The sequence below is a fragment of the Mustela putorius genome, unplaced genomic scaffold, assembly GCF_011764305.1.
Source record: "Mustela putorius furo isolate JIRA1106 unplaced genomic scaffold, ASM1176430v1.1 tig00000743_pilon_pilon_pilon, whole genome shotgun sequence".
In the NCBI taxonomy this organism is placed as follows: Eukaryota; Metazoa; Chordata; class Mammalia; order Carnivora; family Mustelidae; genus Mustela; species Mustela putorius.
In genome coordinates this window covers 3,459,102-3,477,385 of record NW_025421464.1, presented here as the reverse complement: position 1 = coordinate 3,477,385, position 18,284 = coordinate 3,459,102, and the positions used below count along the sequence as shown (strand labels likewise).

Genomic DNA, 18,284 nt, shown 5'->3' with positions numbered 1-18,284 from the left:
ACTGCACAGTTCTCTGAAATGTGCCCACCCCGCACTGCCTGTGCGCTAAATGGTGAACATATCACACAATCACAAAAGCAACTGCCACTTGACCACCTACTACCAATCATGTGAGAAAGTCCTAGGATGGAGACGCAGACAGTGGGTATATAATACTGATTGAAGGTAATTATGTATCTTCTCAATTAATGAGTACCAAAGTACAACTATGCATTATCACATGACCATTCCTGATTTTTTTTTTCTGGAATAAGAAAAGCATCCTCCTGCCTAAAGACTGAAAACCTCTGGGTGGGTGAATGAATCCAGAAAAGCACCCTCCAACCTGAAGACTAAAAAACTACATTGGTGAAAGAGTCCGGAGTAGGGGGGACTCAGATCTAGGTCCCAGTCCAAGCCGGACTTTCGGAAAGCAGAACTGGAAAGCCCTGAGCTATCTCTAGACCTTGGTGTCCTAAGAAAAACAACAAAAGGGTAGGATTAAAAGTACTCTAACGGGTCCTCTCAGCTCTACTCTTTAAAACAACTGACCCCTGGGGGGCCTGGGTGGCTCAGTGGGTTGAGCCGCTGCTTTCAGCTCAGGTCATGAAATCAGGGTCCTGGGATCGAGTCCCGCGTCAGGCTCTCTGCTCGGCGGGGAGCGTGCTTCCCTCTCTCTCTCTCTGCCTGCCTCTCTGTCTACTTGTAATCTCTGTCAAATAAATAAATAAAATCTTTTTTTTTAAATAAATAAATAAAACAACTGACCGACCCTTAGGCCAATCTCTGGAACTCTAGAACTATACCTGTGTAGCCTGACCAGCCCTAGAGCAATGGTTCTCAATCCTAGGAGCTTCTGTCCCCAGAGGACATTTAGCAGTGCTTGGAGACATATTTGGTTGTTACAACTGGAGAGAGAATGCTATGGACATCTAGCAAGTAGAAGTCAAAGATGCAACTAAACATCCTGCAATGCACAGGACACCACGATCACCAACCCCCCAAACAAAGAATTCTCTGGTCCAGAATGTCCACAGTCCCAAGGTTGAGAAACACTGCTTTGAAGACCACTGAGAAACTGAGTTTATTGCGGTAAAAGAAATGGACACCAATCTGGGAAATGCACAACGCAAATGCTGGAGCAGACTGTGAATGAATGCAGTGAGCAAGGGCCCTCGAACCATTCCAGACACACATCAACAGTCTCCTCTTTAGTTTTCCCTCTGGCATTAGTCCCACTGTGTATAACGTAATCCAGTCATTCTGAGGACCCCCAACCTTGTCCTCCTCTTCAACCGGACCCACACCCATTACTAACACACTACCTTGCTAAAGCTGGCAAAGGAATCTGAAATTGAGCATTACTAACAGGGAGCCAGAACAGTGTGCACGGTGTAGTAGGAAAGCACTAAACTTGGGTTCTAGCCTTGACTCAGTCCCTAGGGAAACCATTTAATTGCTTTGAGCCCTAGTTTTTTCCTCTGCAAAAAGGGGTGAAAATCACAACCTGCCCTATCTTATAAAGCTTCTCCGACTTTCAAAACAAGATCCTGTATGTGAAAGTGCTTTGGAAGCCATAAAATCCTATACAAATGTGAAATATTTCCCTGCAGAACAATTTGCACTGTACTTACATAGTGTAAAGAATAGTACAAAAAAAAATTTTTTTTTAAATTTCCAATGACGGGATTTTGTCCATTGATAAGTTATGAGCACTGAAGGCTATGGAGTCCTGGCCCTATAGGACACCAAAAATACCCAAACCCACTGTGACGCAGTTGACCTTGGGATCCCCCAAGACTTCTGGATTGGACCAGTGACTCATGTAATCTGAATGTCAGCTTTCTCATCTCTAATGGGGATGTGGGTGTAATACCACTTAATGCATGGGCTGCTGAGAAAAAAACAAAAACAAAAACAAACATGATCAAATTTATAAAGTGTATGGCATTTCCCAAAGATAGGGAGAATGTTTTCATTTTCTGAAGATTTTTCCCCTGAAAAAAAAATTTTTTTTTTTACTTTGAAATAAAACTGTTTTTAGAATGATGAAAATAACTTAAGAAAAGGTATTTTTATATTGCTCTGCCCTTTACAACTCCAAAATTACCTCTAAAATCCAAATATGAGAAGGGCTCTCTGCAGCCACCACTCCTACTGCTGTCTCCTAAAGGCAACAAGCTGGACGGCCACAGAAGGCTATCAGAGCCCATTACAACTCCACACGCAAATCTTTTAACTCCAGACTTGTTAAGCAATCTGCAACCATTCACTGACCCTGCACAAGATTCTAAAGGGAAAAAGTGCTCTGGAGAGGTGAAAGCAACTGATCCACTTGATGGGAGAATTAAGAAACTCGCAATTATTTTAGTTTTAAATGTTACCCTTGTCAGTCAACGTTTCAAAGTCTAATGAACTCGGGACCCGGAGCTGATCAAACTCCTCACCCTAATGTGGAGTCTTTCGATGGCCTTACTGAGTACCGACTCCTCTTCACACCTCTGCAGAGGACAGCAGCCAGGCCACACTCATATACAAGTATAATTTTTGCTTTTACAACTCTCAGGTCTTTCAAAGATTACAAACAAGAAACTTACAGTTCCTGATTATGCAAACAGTAAATCATTCCTCAAATTTATTCCTACTTCCTTTTAAACAAGACAACTATAAAGCAAATTTGTAATAATTATCAGAATAAGCTGTACTTTAAATTTAGTATTCTAAAACTAATTCTTTTATGACTGAGCCAAAGGCCAATTGTTTAACCAACTGAGCCACACAGGCACCCCTCAAAAACCTTTTCTATTAATTCACAGTTTCAAGCATTTATATATTTTGAGTTCCTTCCTCTCTTACAATCTATTATTCTCCAAAAAATACTATTTAATAAAATACAGATTAGATCAACACACACACAGAGACTGTTTCAGTTCCTCCACTGGATAACCTGTATTCTAAATATGCTTCTAGAACAGATCACACTGTACCCTGATTATACCTGATTGTCACTCAAGCTGCACTGTAAGCATTCAGAGGCAATGACCTGTCTTCATCTGCACTTACCCAATAAACTGGGATAGTATCTGGTACACAGCTCAAGTCAATATATTCTTATCAAGTGGGTTTGTGAATGAAACAAAAGTTTCTAGCTACTTTCATCTTTTAAATTAAACTATAACCAAACAATATTAGTTTCATGTGTACAACATAGTGATTTAACATTTGTATACACTGTGACATTTACTAAATATACATTGCAAACTGATCACGGTTACGTCGTTTCCAATCCACAATATTATTGACTGTATTCCTATGCTGTACGTTATATCCCCAAGACTTACTTTATAACGAAACCTTCGTACTTCTTGATCCCCTAACTGACCTTCGTACTTCTTGATCCCCTAACTGATTTCACTGCCCTCCCTCAAACCTCTTCCCTCTGGCAACCAGCACTCTATTCTCCGTTATCTATGAGTCTGCGTTTTTTGCAGGTTTTTTTTTTTTTTAATTCCACTTATAAGTAAAATCATGAAGTATGTCTTTTTCTCTGTCTGACTTATTTCACTTAACATAATACCTTCAATGCTGGGGCACCTGGGTGGCTCAGTGGATTAAGCTGTTGCCTTTGGCTCAGGTCATGATCCCAGAGTCCGGGGATCAAGTCCCACATCAAGCTCCTCGCTCAGCTCAGCGGGGAGTCTGCTTCTCTCTCTGACTCTGCCTGCCACTCTGCCTGCTTGTGCTCACTCTCTCTCTGACAAATAAATAAATAAATAAATAATTTTTAAAACTCTTAAAAAAAAAATACCCTCAATGTTCATCCATGTTGTTATGAATGGCAAGATTTCATTCTCTTATTGGCTAAGGAGTATTCCACATGCATGCACACACATGCCCCACATCTTCTTTAATCCATTCATCTATTCATGGATACTTAGGTTGTTTCCACATCGTGGCTATTTTAAATAATGCTGCATTAACATGGGGGTGCACATATCTTTTCAAATTAGTGGTTTTTTCCCATCAGATAGATACCCAGAAGTGGAATTGCTAGATGTGGCAGTTCTATATTTAATTCTTTTTTAAAGATTTTATTATTTTACAGAGAGATAGAGAGAGAACAAGCAAGGGAAATGGTAGGAAGAGGAAGAGGGAGAAGCAGGCTCCCTTCTGAGCAGGGAGCCAGATACAGGACTCGATCCCAGGACCCTAGGATCATGACCTGAGCCAAAGGCAGACAGACACTGAATCAACTGAGCCACCCAGGTGCCTGCCCCCTCTATATTTCATTTCTTGATGAATTTCCATACTGTTTTTCCAAAAGTGTTTTTACCAATTTACAGTCTCACCAATAGTACCGAGGGCTCCCTTTTCTTCACATCCTTACCAACAATTGTTATTTATCTTTCTGATAAAAGCCATTATGATAGGTGTGAGGTAATATCTCACTGTGGTTTGTTTGTTTTTTTTTTAAGATTTTACTTACTTATTTTGGCAGAGAGAGACACAATGAAAGAGGGAACACAAGCAGGGAGAGTGGGAGAGGGAGAACCAGGCCTCCTGCTGAGCAGGGAGCCCGATGCAGGGCTCCATCTCAGGACCCTGGGATCAAGACCCGAGCCGAAGGCAGACACCTAACGACTAAGTCATCCAGGCGCCCCCTCACTGTGGTTTTGACCTGCATTTTCCTGATGATCAATGATGTTGAATCTTTTCATGTGCCTATTGCTACCTAGATATCTTCTTCTGAAAAATGTCTGTTCAGATCCTTTGCCCATATTTTAATCAGATAGTTTTTTTTTAATTGTTAATGAGTTGTATGAGTTCTTTATATATTTTGAATATTAACCCCTTAATAGATACATGATTTGTAAATATCTTCTCCCATTCAGTAGACTGCCTTTCCTTTTTGTTGACGGCTTCCTTCACTGTAAAGAAATATTTTCATCTTTTAAATTAAACTATAACCAAACAATATTAGTTTCATGTGTACAACATAGTGATGTAGTCTCATTTGTTTACTTTTGCTTTTGTTGTTTTTGCCTTTGGAGTCAGAAACAAAAAAACATCACTAAAACCAATCTCAAGAGCTAACCAATTGTTTGCCCTTCCAGGAGTTTTATGGTTTCAAATTGCATTCAAGTCCTTAATCCCATGAGTTATTTTTTTTTTAAGATTTTTTATTTATTTATTTGACAGACAGAGATCACAGGTAGGTAGAGAAGCAGGCAGAGAAAGAGGAGGAAGCCGGTTCCCCACTGAGCAGAGAGCCCAATGCGGGGCTCAATCCCAGGACCCTGGGATCATGACTTGAGCCGCAGGCAGAGGCTTTAACCCACTGAGCCACCTAAGCACCCCTATTTACTTATTTTAAAGGGAGTGGGAGCATGACCAGGAGAGAGAAGGGGGAGAGGGAGAGAATCTCAAGCAGACTCCTCACTGAGCACTGAGTGCAGAGCCCAATGTGCCACTCGACCTCCGGACCCTGAGATCATGACCTGAGCTGAAACCAAGAGTCACTCAACCAACTGAGCCACCCAGGTGCCCCTGGCTCCTTTCAGTTTATTGTACAAAGGAGTTACACTAGTCCAAGTTAAAAGCAGACCCCAAGTAATTACCTTATACAAGCTATGAGGTTTTTAAACTTGTGATAAGGCAAAGAAGGGAAATTCTACTTATTGCACAGAAATCCTCACTTAAGCCTCAGTGAGCCAGAAGCACTTAAAACTCATGAACCTTTAGCTGGTCATGTTTATCTAGTCCAATCTCTACGAGGAAGTAACTGGCATATATTCTTGCACTGGTCACCCTGTAGATGAATTACTTCTTCATATTCTGGATGTTCAACTATAGTACCACTGCAGGCAAATTTCTTCTTAAACACATTCACTAGTTTTTATTGTAACATCTGCAACCCCCTGGACAGGAATAAGGGTCTTCCTGCTATTTTTTGGTTCAATTTTTTTTTTTTTTAAGATTTTATTTATGTATTTGAGAGAGAGAAAGAGCAGGAGCAAAGGGGAGGGAAAAGCAGACTTCCCGTTGAGCAGGAGCCCAATTTAGGGCTCAGTCCCAGGACCTGAGATCCAGACCTGAGCTAAAGGCAGACACCTAACCACCCAGGCGTCTCTCTGTAGAATTCTTATATATATAATCCTCAGTGCCAGCAGGAAGCAGAACATCACCCTTACCTGCATCAGCAAAAGAGTCACAAGAGTGGAGGTTCTGGAAAAGGGAAATTTGATATGATTCCTTTTCTTCAGTGGAAAAGGCCTGCAGGAGGAGGGGGGGAAAGCCCCAGTGGGGGTGGGGTAGAGCAGGATGGCTCAAAGGAGAGGTTGCTGAGTCCTCAGTGGTGGCTCAATGACGGGCTATTTTATTCTTTCTGATGCATCTGTAAGTGGGACTGCTTTCTTGTTTTCTCTTTCTGATAGTTCCTTATGAGTGAATAGAAATGCAACAGATTTTTGTATGCTAATTTTGTATCGCACAGCTTTACTAAATTCATTTACTAGTTCTGAGAGTTTTTTGGTGGGAGTCTTTGATGTTTTCTATATATAGTATCATGTCATCTGCAAATAGTGACAGTTTTACCTCTTCCTTTCCAATCTGGATTACTTCTAGCTACCTTCTTTTATTTATTTGCTTATTTTCATTATTAACATATAACATATTACTTGTTTCAGAGGTACAGGTCTGTGAGTCATCAGTCTTACCCCATACAAACCACTCACCACAACACGTGCCCTCCCCAATATCCACCAGCCAGTCACCCCATCCCCCCACTAGCAATCTTCTTTTAAAATGGACCATCTGAACATGGAGCCTGCTTGGGATTCTCTCTCCTCTCCTTCTGCTCCTACTCCACCCACCCCCAAACAAGTAAGATAAAATGGACCAACTGAAGTGAAATGCAAATGTTTACCTATGTAGCACTGCCATCAGAAAGATCTGGGATCTCAACATCAAGGTCCCTAAGCAGTGCAAAATATTCAAATCCATTTCAAAAGCCTTAGTTCCCTTTTCTCAAATATACTACTCTGTACTCAGCACAGCTAGATGAAACAAGTTCTTCTGCAGCTTCCGGTTGTAACTCTAGATGTGGTGTCATATACCAAAATGATGTCATATACCAAACATGAGTGACTATATCCAACCTCCACCCCACTCTACCTACGCCACTCCACCCTGGAGTTGCCTACTCCTTTAAGGACTAACACAAAAGATCACACTGTCATCTCAACCCAAACTGGAGAACTGCTCCCTTCTTCCAATCTCCAGCTCACTCTATTCAGGGTGCTCCTGTGGGTGGCACTTACAGCCAATTTTGCACTTTAATTATTCCTGTCCTAGGTTTATCCACCCTACCAAGAGTATCGGCCTTCTGAGAGCAGGATCATTTGACGGGCCCTACACTTGGAATAGGAAACACTGGATGAAAGTCTGAACTTCTACTTTGGGACTTGCAGAATCTCTAGCTCCGAGCAAACTCAACTGCCCTGACTGTTCAATGGGAAGAAACTTTCCTCAGCAGGCTGTGCCAAGTCCCAGGCCTAACACCCCGAGAAACACAGTGCTGGATTCACTATCACCCCAAATCCAGAGAAATGTCATTTTATGGAACTGAACAGGGCCAGTTGATGATGGAATTCTCTGCCCTGATCCTCTGCCATCATTTATACGTCATCATCCTATATAACTCTCCTTCAGAAGGTCTCAGACCTGTTGAACTGTAGGATCCACTGGGCCAGGCTGTGTCTTTTTCACTGCCTGAAAATCCACATGGCATCTCAGATGGCTCCTAACACAGAACAGGCTCTCAGAGAACATCTGTCCCTCCTGATACAGAAAACTGGTGGATCAGAACACTGCCAATGCCATATAAACAGAACAGGAAAAAGTCAGAAAGCCACTGAACCAAGAAATCAGAACGCTCTGAAAAATCATTTAGGATTTAAAAAAAAAAAAAAAGACTTCAAAAAAATTCATTTCCTAGCCACGCCAGGCCCCAGATGGAATTAATCCCTCTTCTTCCAGCACTCCACACAAGCCTCACTGGGTAGAAATTCTTTCTTTACCGACTGGTCCCCCAACTAGGCAACGGTGCTTACTAAGGATGGGAATTGCCCCTAACTTACCACCAGGGTTGCGCCAGTGCCTAACGATCAATGGGTCCTCATGACTGACAGCTTGACTGAATACGTGTCAATTACCCAGATGACTGACTTCTTTCATGAAGAAGGCCATTACCCCATCAGCAGGACAAGTGCTTCACATTTTTCAAAGGAAGGGGAGGCAGATTCTACTGAACCACTGTGTTTACTGGGTTTGGAACTAGCTGAAGGTATCTGAAAACAGATTGAGCTGGATAAGAGTTCAATCTCTGAGCAGCCAAAGAAGTGAGCAAACTGACCAAGGAGACAGCATCCCTGAGTGTCTCCTTGTGAGGAATGAATACTGACTGGCACGGGCATATGAAAATGCCCACTATTCTCATTTAATCTCCACAGTAACTACAAAAAGGTGTCTCTCAAACTTTCATGTACAAACTACCTAAGGATCTCATAAATATGCAGGTTCTGTTTCTGTAGGGCTGGTAGGACCTGATCATCTGTATTTCTAACACTTTCTCAAATGTTTCCATAGACTGCACTTTGAGTAGCAAAGTTGTCAAGAAAATACTATGTACTGTTTTTGCAGCTAAAGAAGCTGCTGCTCAGAGATAGGGGAGACTTGCTGCAGATCACAAAGCTGGCAAGCAGCAGAGAGGAATAAGAGTGCAGGTCTTCTGACCCTAAGCCCATCACCATTTCCAATATACCATACCATTAACCTTTTGACCTACACAGCTATGACCACAAAGGTGTATAGTTTTCCTGCATTCCTCAAACAAGCCCTCCAGCCAGCTCTGTCCTGTATGGAAGAGGGAGGAGGTAGCTCTAGAAATATCAGCTGTGGGACAATCAAGCCAGCCAGGTCCTTTTGTTAAGAACTTAAATCACTCAATCCTTCAACTAAGGCTTCTGAAGGGCCAAACTTTACTAGTTACCAGATGCTCATTCCTTTATTAATGAAGGGCCGGTGGAAAGCAAAATATGCTTAAAAACCAAAGAGACAATTAAAAAAACCCACCAACAGTCTCAGTGATATGGGAATTATCAGGGCCATTCAGTACATAGAACCAAATTAATTCCTAGACAAATGACTAGCCTGCATTTTCTGGGCTATGCTGCTCAGACCTTGGCTGGAATATTCAGAGATTCAGCTCTGCCCACTCCACAACTTACAGGCATCCCTGATAAAAAGGAGCGCATTCAAGGGAGGGTAACACGGAAAGAACAGAAATGACTGGCAACAAACCGTCAGGAACAGAGAGCTGTCCTAGAGAAATGCAGGCTTGAAACATTAAGCACCATCTTCCCTGATGTCTTGTTGGAGGAGGATTAGACCTGATCTCTTTGGCCCCGAAAGACAGCATTAGCAGTTAGCTTTCCCGATGGAAGAAACACCATTCACAATCCTCTCCTGTCAGAGCCAGGATCTGCACCCAAGCCTTCCAATTCCAGGTCCCACACTCTTTCCACTAGCCCAAACTGCTTACTACCACCTCAAGCTGTTGGAAGTAGGCACTACAGGAAGAAAGATCTCCATTCCAAAGAAAAGAGGTGATTTTAGAGTCAGAGCCTCCCAAAGACAGACAATGCTGTAGTATGGGAGGATAGAGCACCTAATACAAAGCCTGTCAGCAAAGAGGTTCAATCAGAGGTTAATCGCTTGGCAGGAATACTGCAGAGGGAATCTGGGCACTGGATGGGTGGCTGGGTGAAATGAACCTGCCAACCCTCAGAGATGAATTAATCTATTCTTGCTGTATTTTCCTCTAATACTTCATTTGTACCTTTACCATGGTTTGCCTTTTATTAGTTACTTGTACATGTATGAGTCTTCCCCACTGAACTGGGAGCCCCGGGAGGAAGAAAACAGTGTCTCATCTGTCTTTATATCCCCTATTGTGCCTAAGACTATACCTGGGAAATCAGGGACACATTTACATCTCTCCTATGCTCCAAGCACTCTGCTGGGCACCTTACATCTATCAACTTACAAGAACCCTAAGAAGTATTATTTTTCCCTTTTTATAGATGGGGACACTAAGACTCAGAGAGGTTGAGTAACTGCCGAGGTACTGGCAGTGAGTAGTTGAGTCAGCATTCAAACCCAGAAATCTTTTGCCTAAATCACACTGCTCTCCTCCTAGAATGAACTCAAGAAACATTCGATGGCTTGAGCCAAACTCCTTAAATATCCAACCAGGTCTGTTTTTATTTCCTGTTGCTAAGTTCAAATTTTCCTTCTAAATATAATCATCTATCCTCAAAATGACCAATCTAAAGTTGTGGTTGTTTTTGAATATCCTCTCTCATTCTTTTAAAGAAAATGGCACAGCACAAAACAATTCTGGGTAAGAAAACCAAGTTTTCATAAACCTTTCCTATCCAAAGGAATTCCTCAAGACCCCCATAGCTTCTCTTCTCCCAGTTGGCCCTGGCTCCACCTCAGGATTCGAGACCACCGAAAACGAATCAGGTCCTGGTTTTCTGCCTCAGGGATACAGGGCTCACACAGAGATGCAGGGCTCGCACACATCTTCACAGGCTGTTTTCCAAGACCTTGCTCTTTGCACACAAACCCAAACAGGGACAACACTAAATTTCCCTGAGCAAAATAATCCAGGCTCAAAGGTCCTCACATTTAGCTCAACTTCCAAACAAAATCTATCTTGAATTTCAAACCACATTATAAACCTACTGGCAGGCACTTAAAAATATTTAATCTCCCTGCCAAATGGGGCAAAAAAGATTTTGCCATTTGAATCAAAGGCACCAGCATGTTTGGACAGACAACACATGAGGCCTCCCTGACACTCCATCTGTCTTAAAAAGTAAACCAAACCCAATCTGGCCAACCATTTCTTTAAATAAGAAACTTAAGCATCACCAAGGGAAATTCCCACTGTTCAGTTCCCTGGGTGGGTTTTGGGTTTTCTGTCCCAGAGCCTCTGGAAGAGGAGATCCTGCTGACACATGCACCATTAAGATGCTATACTTTTCTTTCAAGATTTTACTTATTTGAGAGAGAGAGAGAGAGCCCGGTGGGCACCCATTTGAGCATGAGCAGGGAGAGGGGCAGACTCCCCGCTGAGCAGGGAGCCTGATGCAATGAGGGCTCAATCCCAGGATCCCAGGATCATGACCTGAGCCCAAAGCTAATGCCGAATCAACTGAGCCACCCAGATGCCCCAAGACGCTGTACTTTTCAACCTGATACCTTGAGTCTAGAGAACCAAAAGGCCACACTCACTATAAATGTTAACTTATTAAATTAAGGTGTCTTCCCATCTGCTAACATTTCAAAGCAATTTCATTAAACATGAGAGAGCCACCCAGGCTCCAGCAATGAACAGGACTTAACAAAGATGTATTCCTGTGAGCACACAGCCTCTTTGCATCCATGAGACATTTTCCACTGAACCTAAATTAACCTGCAAATGAACTGATTTGCATCCATTAATCAAAGAGAAATTTATCAGTACGGGGTGTTTGCGATACCCAGTCTCATACCCATTTCCCAATCTCATACTGTTCTCTTGTTAAACTAAAATATAACCCCTTCTCCAAACTGTTTTCATCTTTATCAAAACAGGAAAAAAGGGAAATCTGAATCACTTAGGGTAGATATTTCATAAATCCTTACAACACCTCTCTCTCTTTTTTTAAGATTTTATTTATTTATTTGACAGTGAGAGACACAGAGAGAAAGGGAACACAAACAGGGGGATTGGGAGAGGAAGAAGCAGGCTTTCCGCAGGAGCATGGAGCCAGATGTGGGGCTCAACCCCAGGTCCCTGGGCTCACGACCTGAGCCAAAGGCAGATGCTTAACAACTGAGCCACCCAGGCACCCCAAGTTGTTACAACACCTTAAGAAGAAAAAAACTTTGATATTTGACCATCTTTCTTGGGAGAAAACTAACAGGTCTCTGTAGAAAAGTATCAAAAAAGACCTAAGTTTGAGTGATTTTTCTCAGTTCACCTAGACTGGTTTTCATCCAGTTCTCAGTGAAAGAACTTTTCCATTTTGACAATCAAACCAAAGAAATCTGAGCAGGAATAACTTTATCAGAAAAGGAAAGTATACTTTCATATCCACAGTGTGTCACACTCTTTCATATATTCTCACTGTAGTAATGTGAGACAAATAATATTTCTACTTTATAGAAAAGGAAAGGGTTGATATTTAAGTCCTTGAACGGCAGGGACCACCATGTTTGGTTTCTCTTTATTTCCAGCACTGAGCATGGGGCCTAGCACACAGTTCAAGAGTCTGCTACATGCTTAAGAATGAATATATGACTAAAGGAAAGGAAAAGGAATTTAGAAAAAATATGCAATCCAAATTTTGATCCAGGACCCTAATTAAAACCACTTCCAAGGGGCGCCTGGATGGCTCAGTGGGTTAAGCCGCTGCCTTCAGCTCAGGTCATGATCTCAGGGTCCTGGGATGGAGTCCCGCATCGGGCTCTCTGCTCAGCAGGGAGCCTGCTTCCCTCTCTCTCTCTGCCTGCCTCTCCATCTACTTGTGATTTCTCTCTGTCAAATAAATAAATAAAATCTTAAAAAAAATAAAAAAATAAAACCACTTCCAAGAACACACTTGCATACTGCAAATAATCTACTTGAGCTTCAGAGATTTGTTTGAAAGGACACTTTATCATCTTTCCGATGTATACACCACAAGGGCATGGCGTGGCAGGGCAAGGGGCAGGGCGTGTTCCTATCTCATTTCTTTCCCCCCTACTCAGCACCACACCTTGCACAAGTAGGTGTTTAATGGCTGGGTGATGACAAAGGTAATAATTGATGCCTTCGGCCATCACGGGAGGACACAGAACACAAGATGCCCACAGCCACCAGAAGAACTGGTCTCTGAGCCAAGGTACATCCTCTCTTGGGCCTCATTTTTTTTCTCTGTACAATGGGAATAACAAAATACACTCAGAAGATGGTTTCATGCGTTTAATAAATACTTACCAAACCTTAACCATATGTCAGTCACTATGCTAGGGAACACAGTGGTGAACATAACCATCACATCCTACCTGGAGGAGCTCATAGTTTCAATGGGTGCTGGGAGACTCGTGAAAAAAGTTTTACAAATCTCAAAGGTCTACTACCCAATTACAAAGTCCTGCTCCTCCTCTGTGTTTCTCAACTTGGTTAATGCCATCACCATCCACTCAGCTGTCCAACTTGGGAACTGTCCTCAACTCCTCCCTCCTTCATTCTACCCTCAATTTCCCATAAATCTTCTTTTGGTTTCTTTTGATTCCTTCAGAAAAGTTTCTTTTGATTCTCCTTCAGAGAAGTATGACACGTATTAACTTCTCATCTAGTTTTCCATGCTTCTACTCTAGGCCTTTTGTTCGCACCTGAATGATTACAAGTCTCCTTATAATAATGATAGTGGCAAGCATTTATTGATCACTTACCATATGGCAGACACTGTGCTAAGAGCTCCCCATACATAACACAATTTAACCCGATAAGGTAGATACTAACTAGTACCCCTATTCATGGAGGAGGAATATGAGGTGCAGTAACCAGCTCAAGGCACCAGCTAGTAAGTGATAAATCTATGGCTCAAATCATGTCTACGAGATTCTATCCTTACGTCTTAATGGAGTCCTGCCTCAAGCCCCTTCCTGACTGGTCTATACTCCTTACTTTTATGCTGTTGCTGGTGTGCTCTTTGGGGAAATCCAAGCTGATCTGTCTCTTCTACTTCAGGACAGCCAGTGGCTCCTCAGCATCTCCAGGCTGAGGCCTGAGGCTACTGCTCACTCTGCAATACTATTTCTCTGCTGTCTCACCCCACGAACACTCTCACTGCTCCCCAAACTTTTTGCTGACCCCTCTCACACCTCCCTCCTCTGTAAAGCCTCCTTTGCCCTTTCCCTTCCAGACAGGAACCCCCTCCTATGCAACCCCAGACCCATGTACACATATTTCAGCACTAACTGGTATGTTCCCCTCCCCCCCTCCTTCTACTTCTTTTCCTCCTCCTCCTCCTCCTCTCTCTCTCTCTCTCTCTTTCACACACATACACACAAAAACTACAACAAAAACACACCCACTACCAATCCTGAGTTCCTGGAAGGCGCAGTGTATTTTCATCTGATTCTCCAGATCCTGCCACAATAGAGAGTCAATAAGTGACTAAATGAATGGTATGTGGTGGTGTTTATGCCTCAAACCTTTATCCCAATAAGCAAACAAGAACTTTCCCCCAGAAGATGCTAAAAAGAAGGGCAAGATGCTCCTGTCCTCTCAGGCAAATTCAGGAAGATGGGCTGCTTTCAGCAAAACTATTACAACTAAGATTGCTCATCCACCGTTTGCTGGTACCCTCTCTCCAAACCTCTTGAAAGCAAATCCAATCACCTCTAAAACTGCAAAAACTAAACCAGCTCCAGACCAAAAGTCCTCAGAAGAACTGCCCTCTCAGATGGCAGATGAGGTAAAGGGATACCCGGCTCCCCTAGCACCCTGCAATGGGCAAAGCATTCCAAAATGCAGACTGATAAAAAAAAAAAAAAAAAAAAAAACAATGACTCTAATGAACAATAAAGGATCCTGACGAGGGAGAGTCATCCAAGAAAAAAAGCTAGAGGCGCAAAATCTAAAACCTACCCTCTATATCTCCAGGGCTATCTATAACTGGAGTCTAGGCCACAAATGGATAACTGCAACCACCTCATGTCTCCTTGCTCCCACTCTCATCCCACACCTGTCTACTTTCCAAAGAGCAGCCAGATGGTGTTTTTAAAACCCTACCAATGCGAAGGACACACTCCTGGGTAACACCCTCCAACATCTTTCTATCCACTTGAAATAAAATCCAAACTCTACCAGGAAGTCCAAGGTCCACTCCCCACCCTATTTCATACCATTTTCCCTTCCGATTGCTACATTCCAGATATAGAGGTCTTCTGTTTCTTAAAACAGGCCAACCTCCAGGCCTTTTCCTATGCATGGAAGGCTCCTCCTCTAGCTTTTTATGGAGCTGGTTCCTTCTGAAGGCTCAGTTCAAACTTGACTTTTTTTTTTTTTTAAAGATTTTATTTATTCATTTGTCAGAGAGCGAGCGAGAGAGCGAGCACAGGCAGAGTGGCAGGCAGAGCCAGAGGGAGAGGCAGGCTCCCTGTGGAGCAAGGAGCCCGATGTGGGACTCGATCCCAGGACGCCGGGATCATGACCTGAGCCGAAGGCAGCTGCTTAACCAACTGAGCCACCCAGGCGTCCCAACTTTTTTTTTTTTTTTAAAGATTTTATTTATTTATCCGACAGACAGAGATCACAAGTAGGCAGAGAGGCAGGCAGAGAGAGAGAGGGAAGCAGGCTCCCCGCTGAGGAGAGAGCCTGATGTGGGCTCGATCCCAGGACCCTGGGATCACAAACGACCTGAGCCAAAGGCAGAGGCTTCAACCCACTAAGCCACCCAGGCACCCCTCAAACTTGACTTTTAAAAGAGGCCTTTTCTGGGGTGCCTGGGTGGCTCAGTGGGCTAAGCCTCTGCCTTCGGCTCAGGTCATAGTCTCAGGATCCTGGGATCAAGCCCCGAGTTGGGCTCTCTGCTCGGCAGGAGCCTGCTTCCCCCTCTCTCTCTGCCTGACTCTATGCCTACTTGTGATCTCTCTCTCTGTCAAATAAATAAATAAAATCTTCCCCCCAAAAAGAGGCCTTTCCTGACCACTCTATATATAGGGACACCCCTTTGCCCACTTCATCAGTCCCCATCACATCATCTTCTTAGGCACTCATCACCACTAGACAATATTTTCTTCATTTACTTTCCTGTTTCTATCTTCTCTCTCATAAGGGTGGAAGCTACACTTTGTTCATCCTGTCAATATGCAGCAAGCACTCAAAAAAAATTTTCCAGAGTATTTGTTGACTATCAGCAAAAAAGCATCCTCAGGATGGGCTATGAAGAAGACATCTACTTAGCCTCTGCTAGGTCCTGGGCACTGTAAATGCATGATCTTCCTTTTAAAGAGGTAAAATAGCCAGCTCAAGGTCACGTGGCTAATGACTAGCTGTCTTCTAAATTAAATGCTTAGGTTTGTGCAGTTCCTCAACCCCTCTCACCTTTGCCTCCCTCGGTGGGGGCAGGCACTGTCACTCTACGGTTCCCTCTCATACTGCCATAACACCAAGAAGATCAAGTACTTCTAAACTGCTCTACAGTTATTAAAGCATTGTCACATTCACCTTAAGAAGTCTACAAAGCATGTAGAAAGCCATACAGCAACAGGAAGTATATTAAGCATGCCCCAAGGTTCACTATTCCCACCCTGACCCCCCAGGAGTGGGGGCTGGGAAGGAGTCACTGACATTGGAGGAATGGAGTCCCTATTTCTGGTTCAGAAGGAGTGGAAGCCGTGAGTCACCCGTGAAGGCTTATGCTACCAGAAACTCTTGATAAGACCTGGCTATGAGGCAACAAGCAGTGAATCACGGATCTGGAAGGCACTGGCTGACGGACGAGGGGAAAAGGAGGCCTCAAAGGGCTACCAACTTGTTCAAGTTCGCTCAGCAGGAAAGCAGACGGAACCAGGGTTCTCCTCTCCCCCAGTCCTCTTTTCTCTCCCATCAAGGAGGCTTTCCAAGGAGAATTCTGAGTCAGGGGGATGGGGAGAGGGCAGGGGCAGCTCATGGACTCCACAGAGGGGTCAGGAGAAGGCAGGGGTAGGACAAGGAAGGACACATGAGTTAGGATGGGGGACAGAAATGAGCCAATGAGAAAAAGACGGCAGTTTCCCGAAGGTGGGTGAGGGCAGGCCTGAGAGGAGAAGGCGGAAGAAGACGGATTACAGGGAGAACCGAGGGAAGTGCAGTGAAACCAGGGTCTGAAGGGGCCTGGCAGGGAGGGGAGAGCTTGAGGAGCAAAGGCAGGAATGAGAGTCTGATGGTGGAGGAGATCAAGGCCCCAAGAGACACTCAAGGGAGCCAGACGGGAGGTGTCCGGAAAGGCCTAGAGGGGAGTGGGACCGGGGAGAGTTCTAGGGTCGGGGCAGACCCTGGGGCGTGTCTGATGAAGGTGGAGTCCGGGCCCGGGGAGCCTTAGGGGAGCCTGAGGAGAGTCCGAGGGGACCGGGCCGACTCACCGCGCTTGTTTTTGGTGCCGTGCTTCTTGGCGGCGGTCAGCTCCTGCTCGATCTTAGTTTCCAGAAATTCCTGCTTCTTACTTAGCATCTCCTCCGTGTCCCGCAGCCGCTGGATGGCATCCTGAGGGGTCGGACCGCCCTTGCCGGCCTTACCCCCTCCTGCCCCGAACAGTTTTCCGAACACCGACATGGTGGCTGCTCGCCGCGCCGGCCTGCGCCGCCCGCTCCGGCTCGGCTCGGCTCCAGCGCCCGCTCCCGACCCGCCGCTCCCTGCCGCCGCAGGCCTCTCCGCCGCCTCCGCCCCGCAGCTGGGCCCAGCCGCGCCACCTCCCACAGGCCCCCACGCCCGGCCGGGCCGGCGTCAGAGCAAGACGCCTCTGACTACAACTCCCAATGGGCAACGCGCCGGCCGTGCCTCAAATCTAAAGGAAGGAGCCGCATTGCACGCCGGGAGTCTATAGTCTTCCGGCTTGAGGCGCTCGTCGGCGCGCCTTTTTGGCCTAGCTAGAGTCAAAGGGCGAGGTGGCATGCTGGGAAATGTAGTCTCCTTGGAACCCGTTCTGTGGAAGTAGGACAGAGTAACAACAGTATTCTTAAAAACATTAACAAGCGTCATGTACATTCTGTGATCCAGGTACTATACAAAGTGCTTTACATGCATTATCCCGTTTAATTCTCACAAGCCTATGAATCTATAAGCCTATCATACTGTTCCTATTTTGTAGTGAGTAACCAAGACTCAAAGTGACTCAAACCAAGACTCAAACTGAGTGACTGGCTAGCTTAATTGACTAGCCCTGTCTTTGCCTATTTTGTACCCTCTACCTAGAAGGCCTTTCTACTCTTTATTCGGCTTACAGGTTCTTCAAAACCTAGTAGAAGCTAACAGCCTTGGCACTGGAGTTAGACTGCAAGGGTTACACTTACTTGGCCAAGTTAATTCCCCTACTCTGTGTGCCTCCCTGGAGATGATAATAACAAGATCACCTCCAAGCATATGTGAGACAGGTAATGTAAAGTGCTTATTGAGCATGGCCTAGCACTGTTGGTGCTCAAAAATTAATTCCATTTTCTTGGTC

General features: G+C 44.4%; 1 protein-coding gene across 1 annotated transcript in view; it reads right to left on the bottom strand.

Moving 5' to 3' along the window:
• The window catches only part of CHMP4B (charged multivesicular body protein 4B), a 51,288-nt gene extending 33,721 nt beyond the window's left edge, over positions 1-17,567 (bottom strand). Inside the window, exon 1 of the mRNA XM_004746611.3 lies at positions 17,206-17,567. Within this exon, the coding sequence (XP_004746668.1) occupies positions 17,206-17,395 (190 nt within the window). The 5' untranslated portion in view covers positions 17,396-17,567. The remainder of the gene's footprint in view (positions 1-17,205) is intronic.
• Between the last annotated feature and the right edge of the window lie 717 nt (positions 17,568-18,284).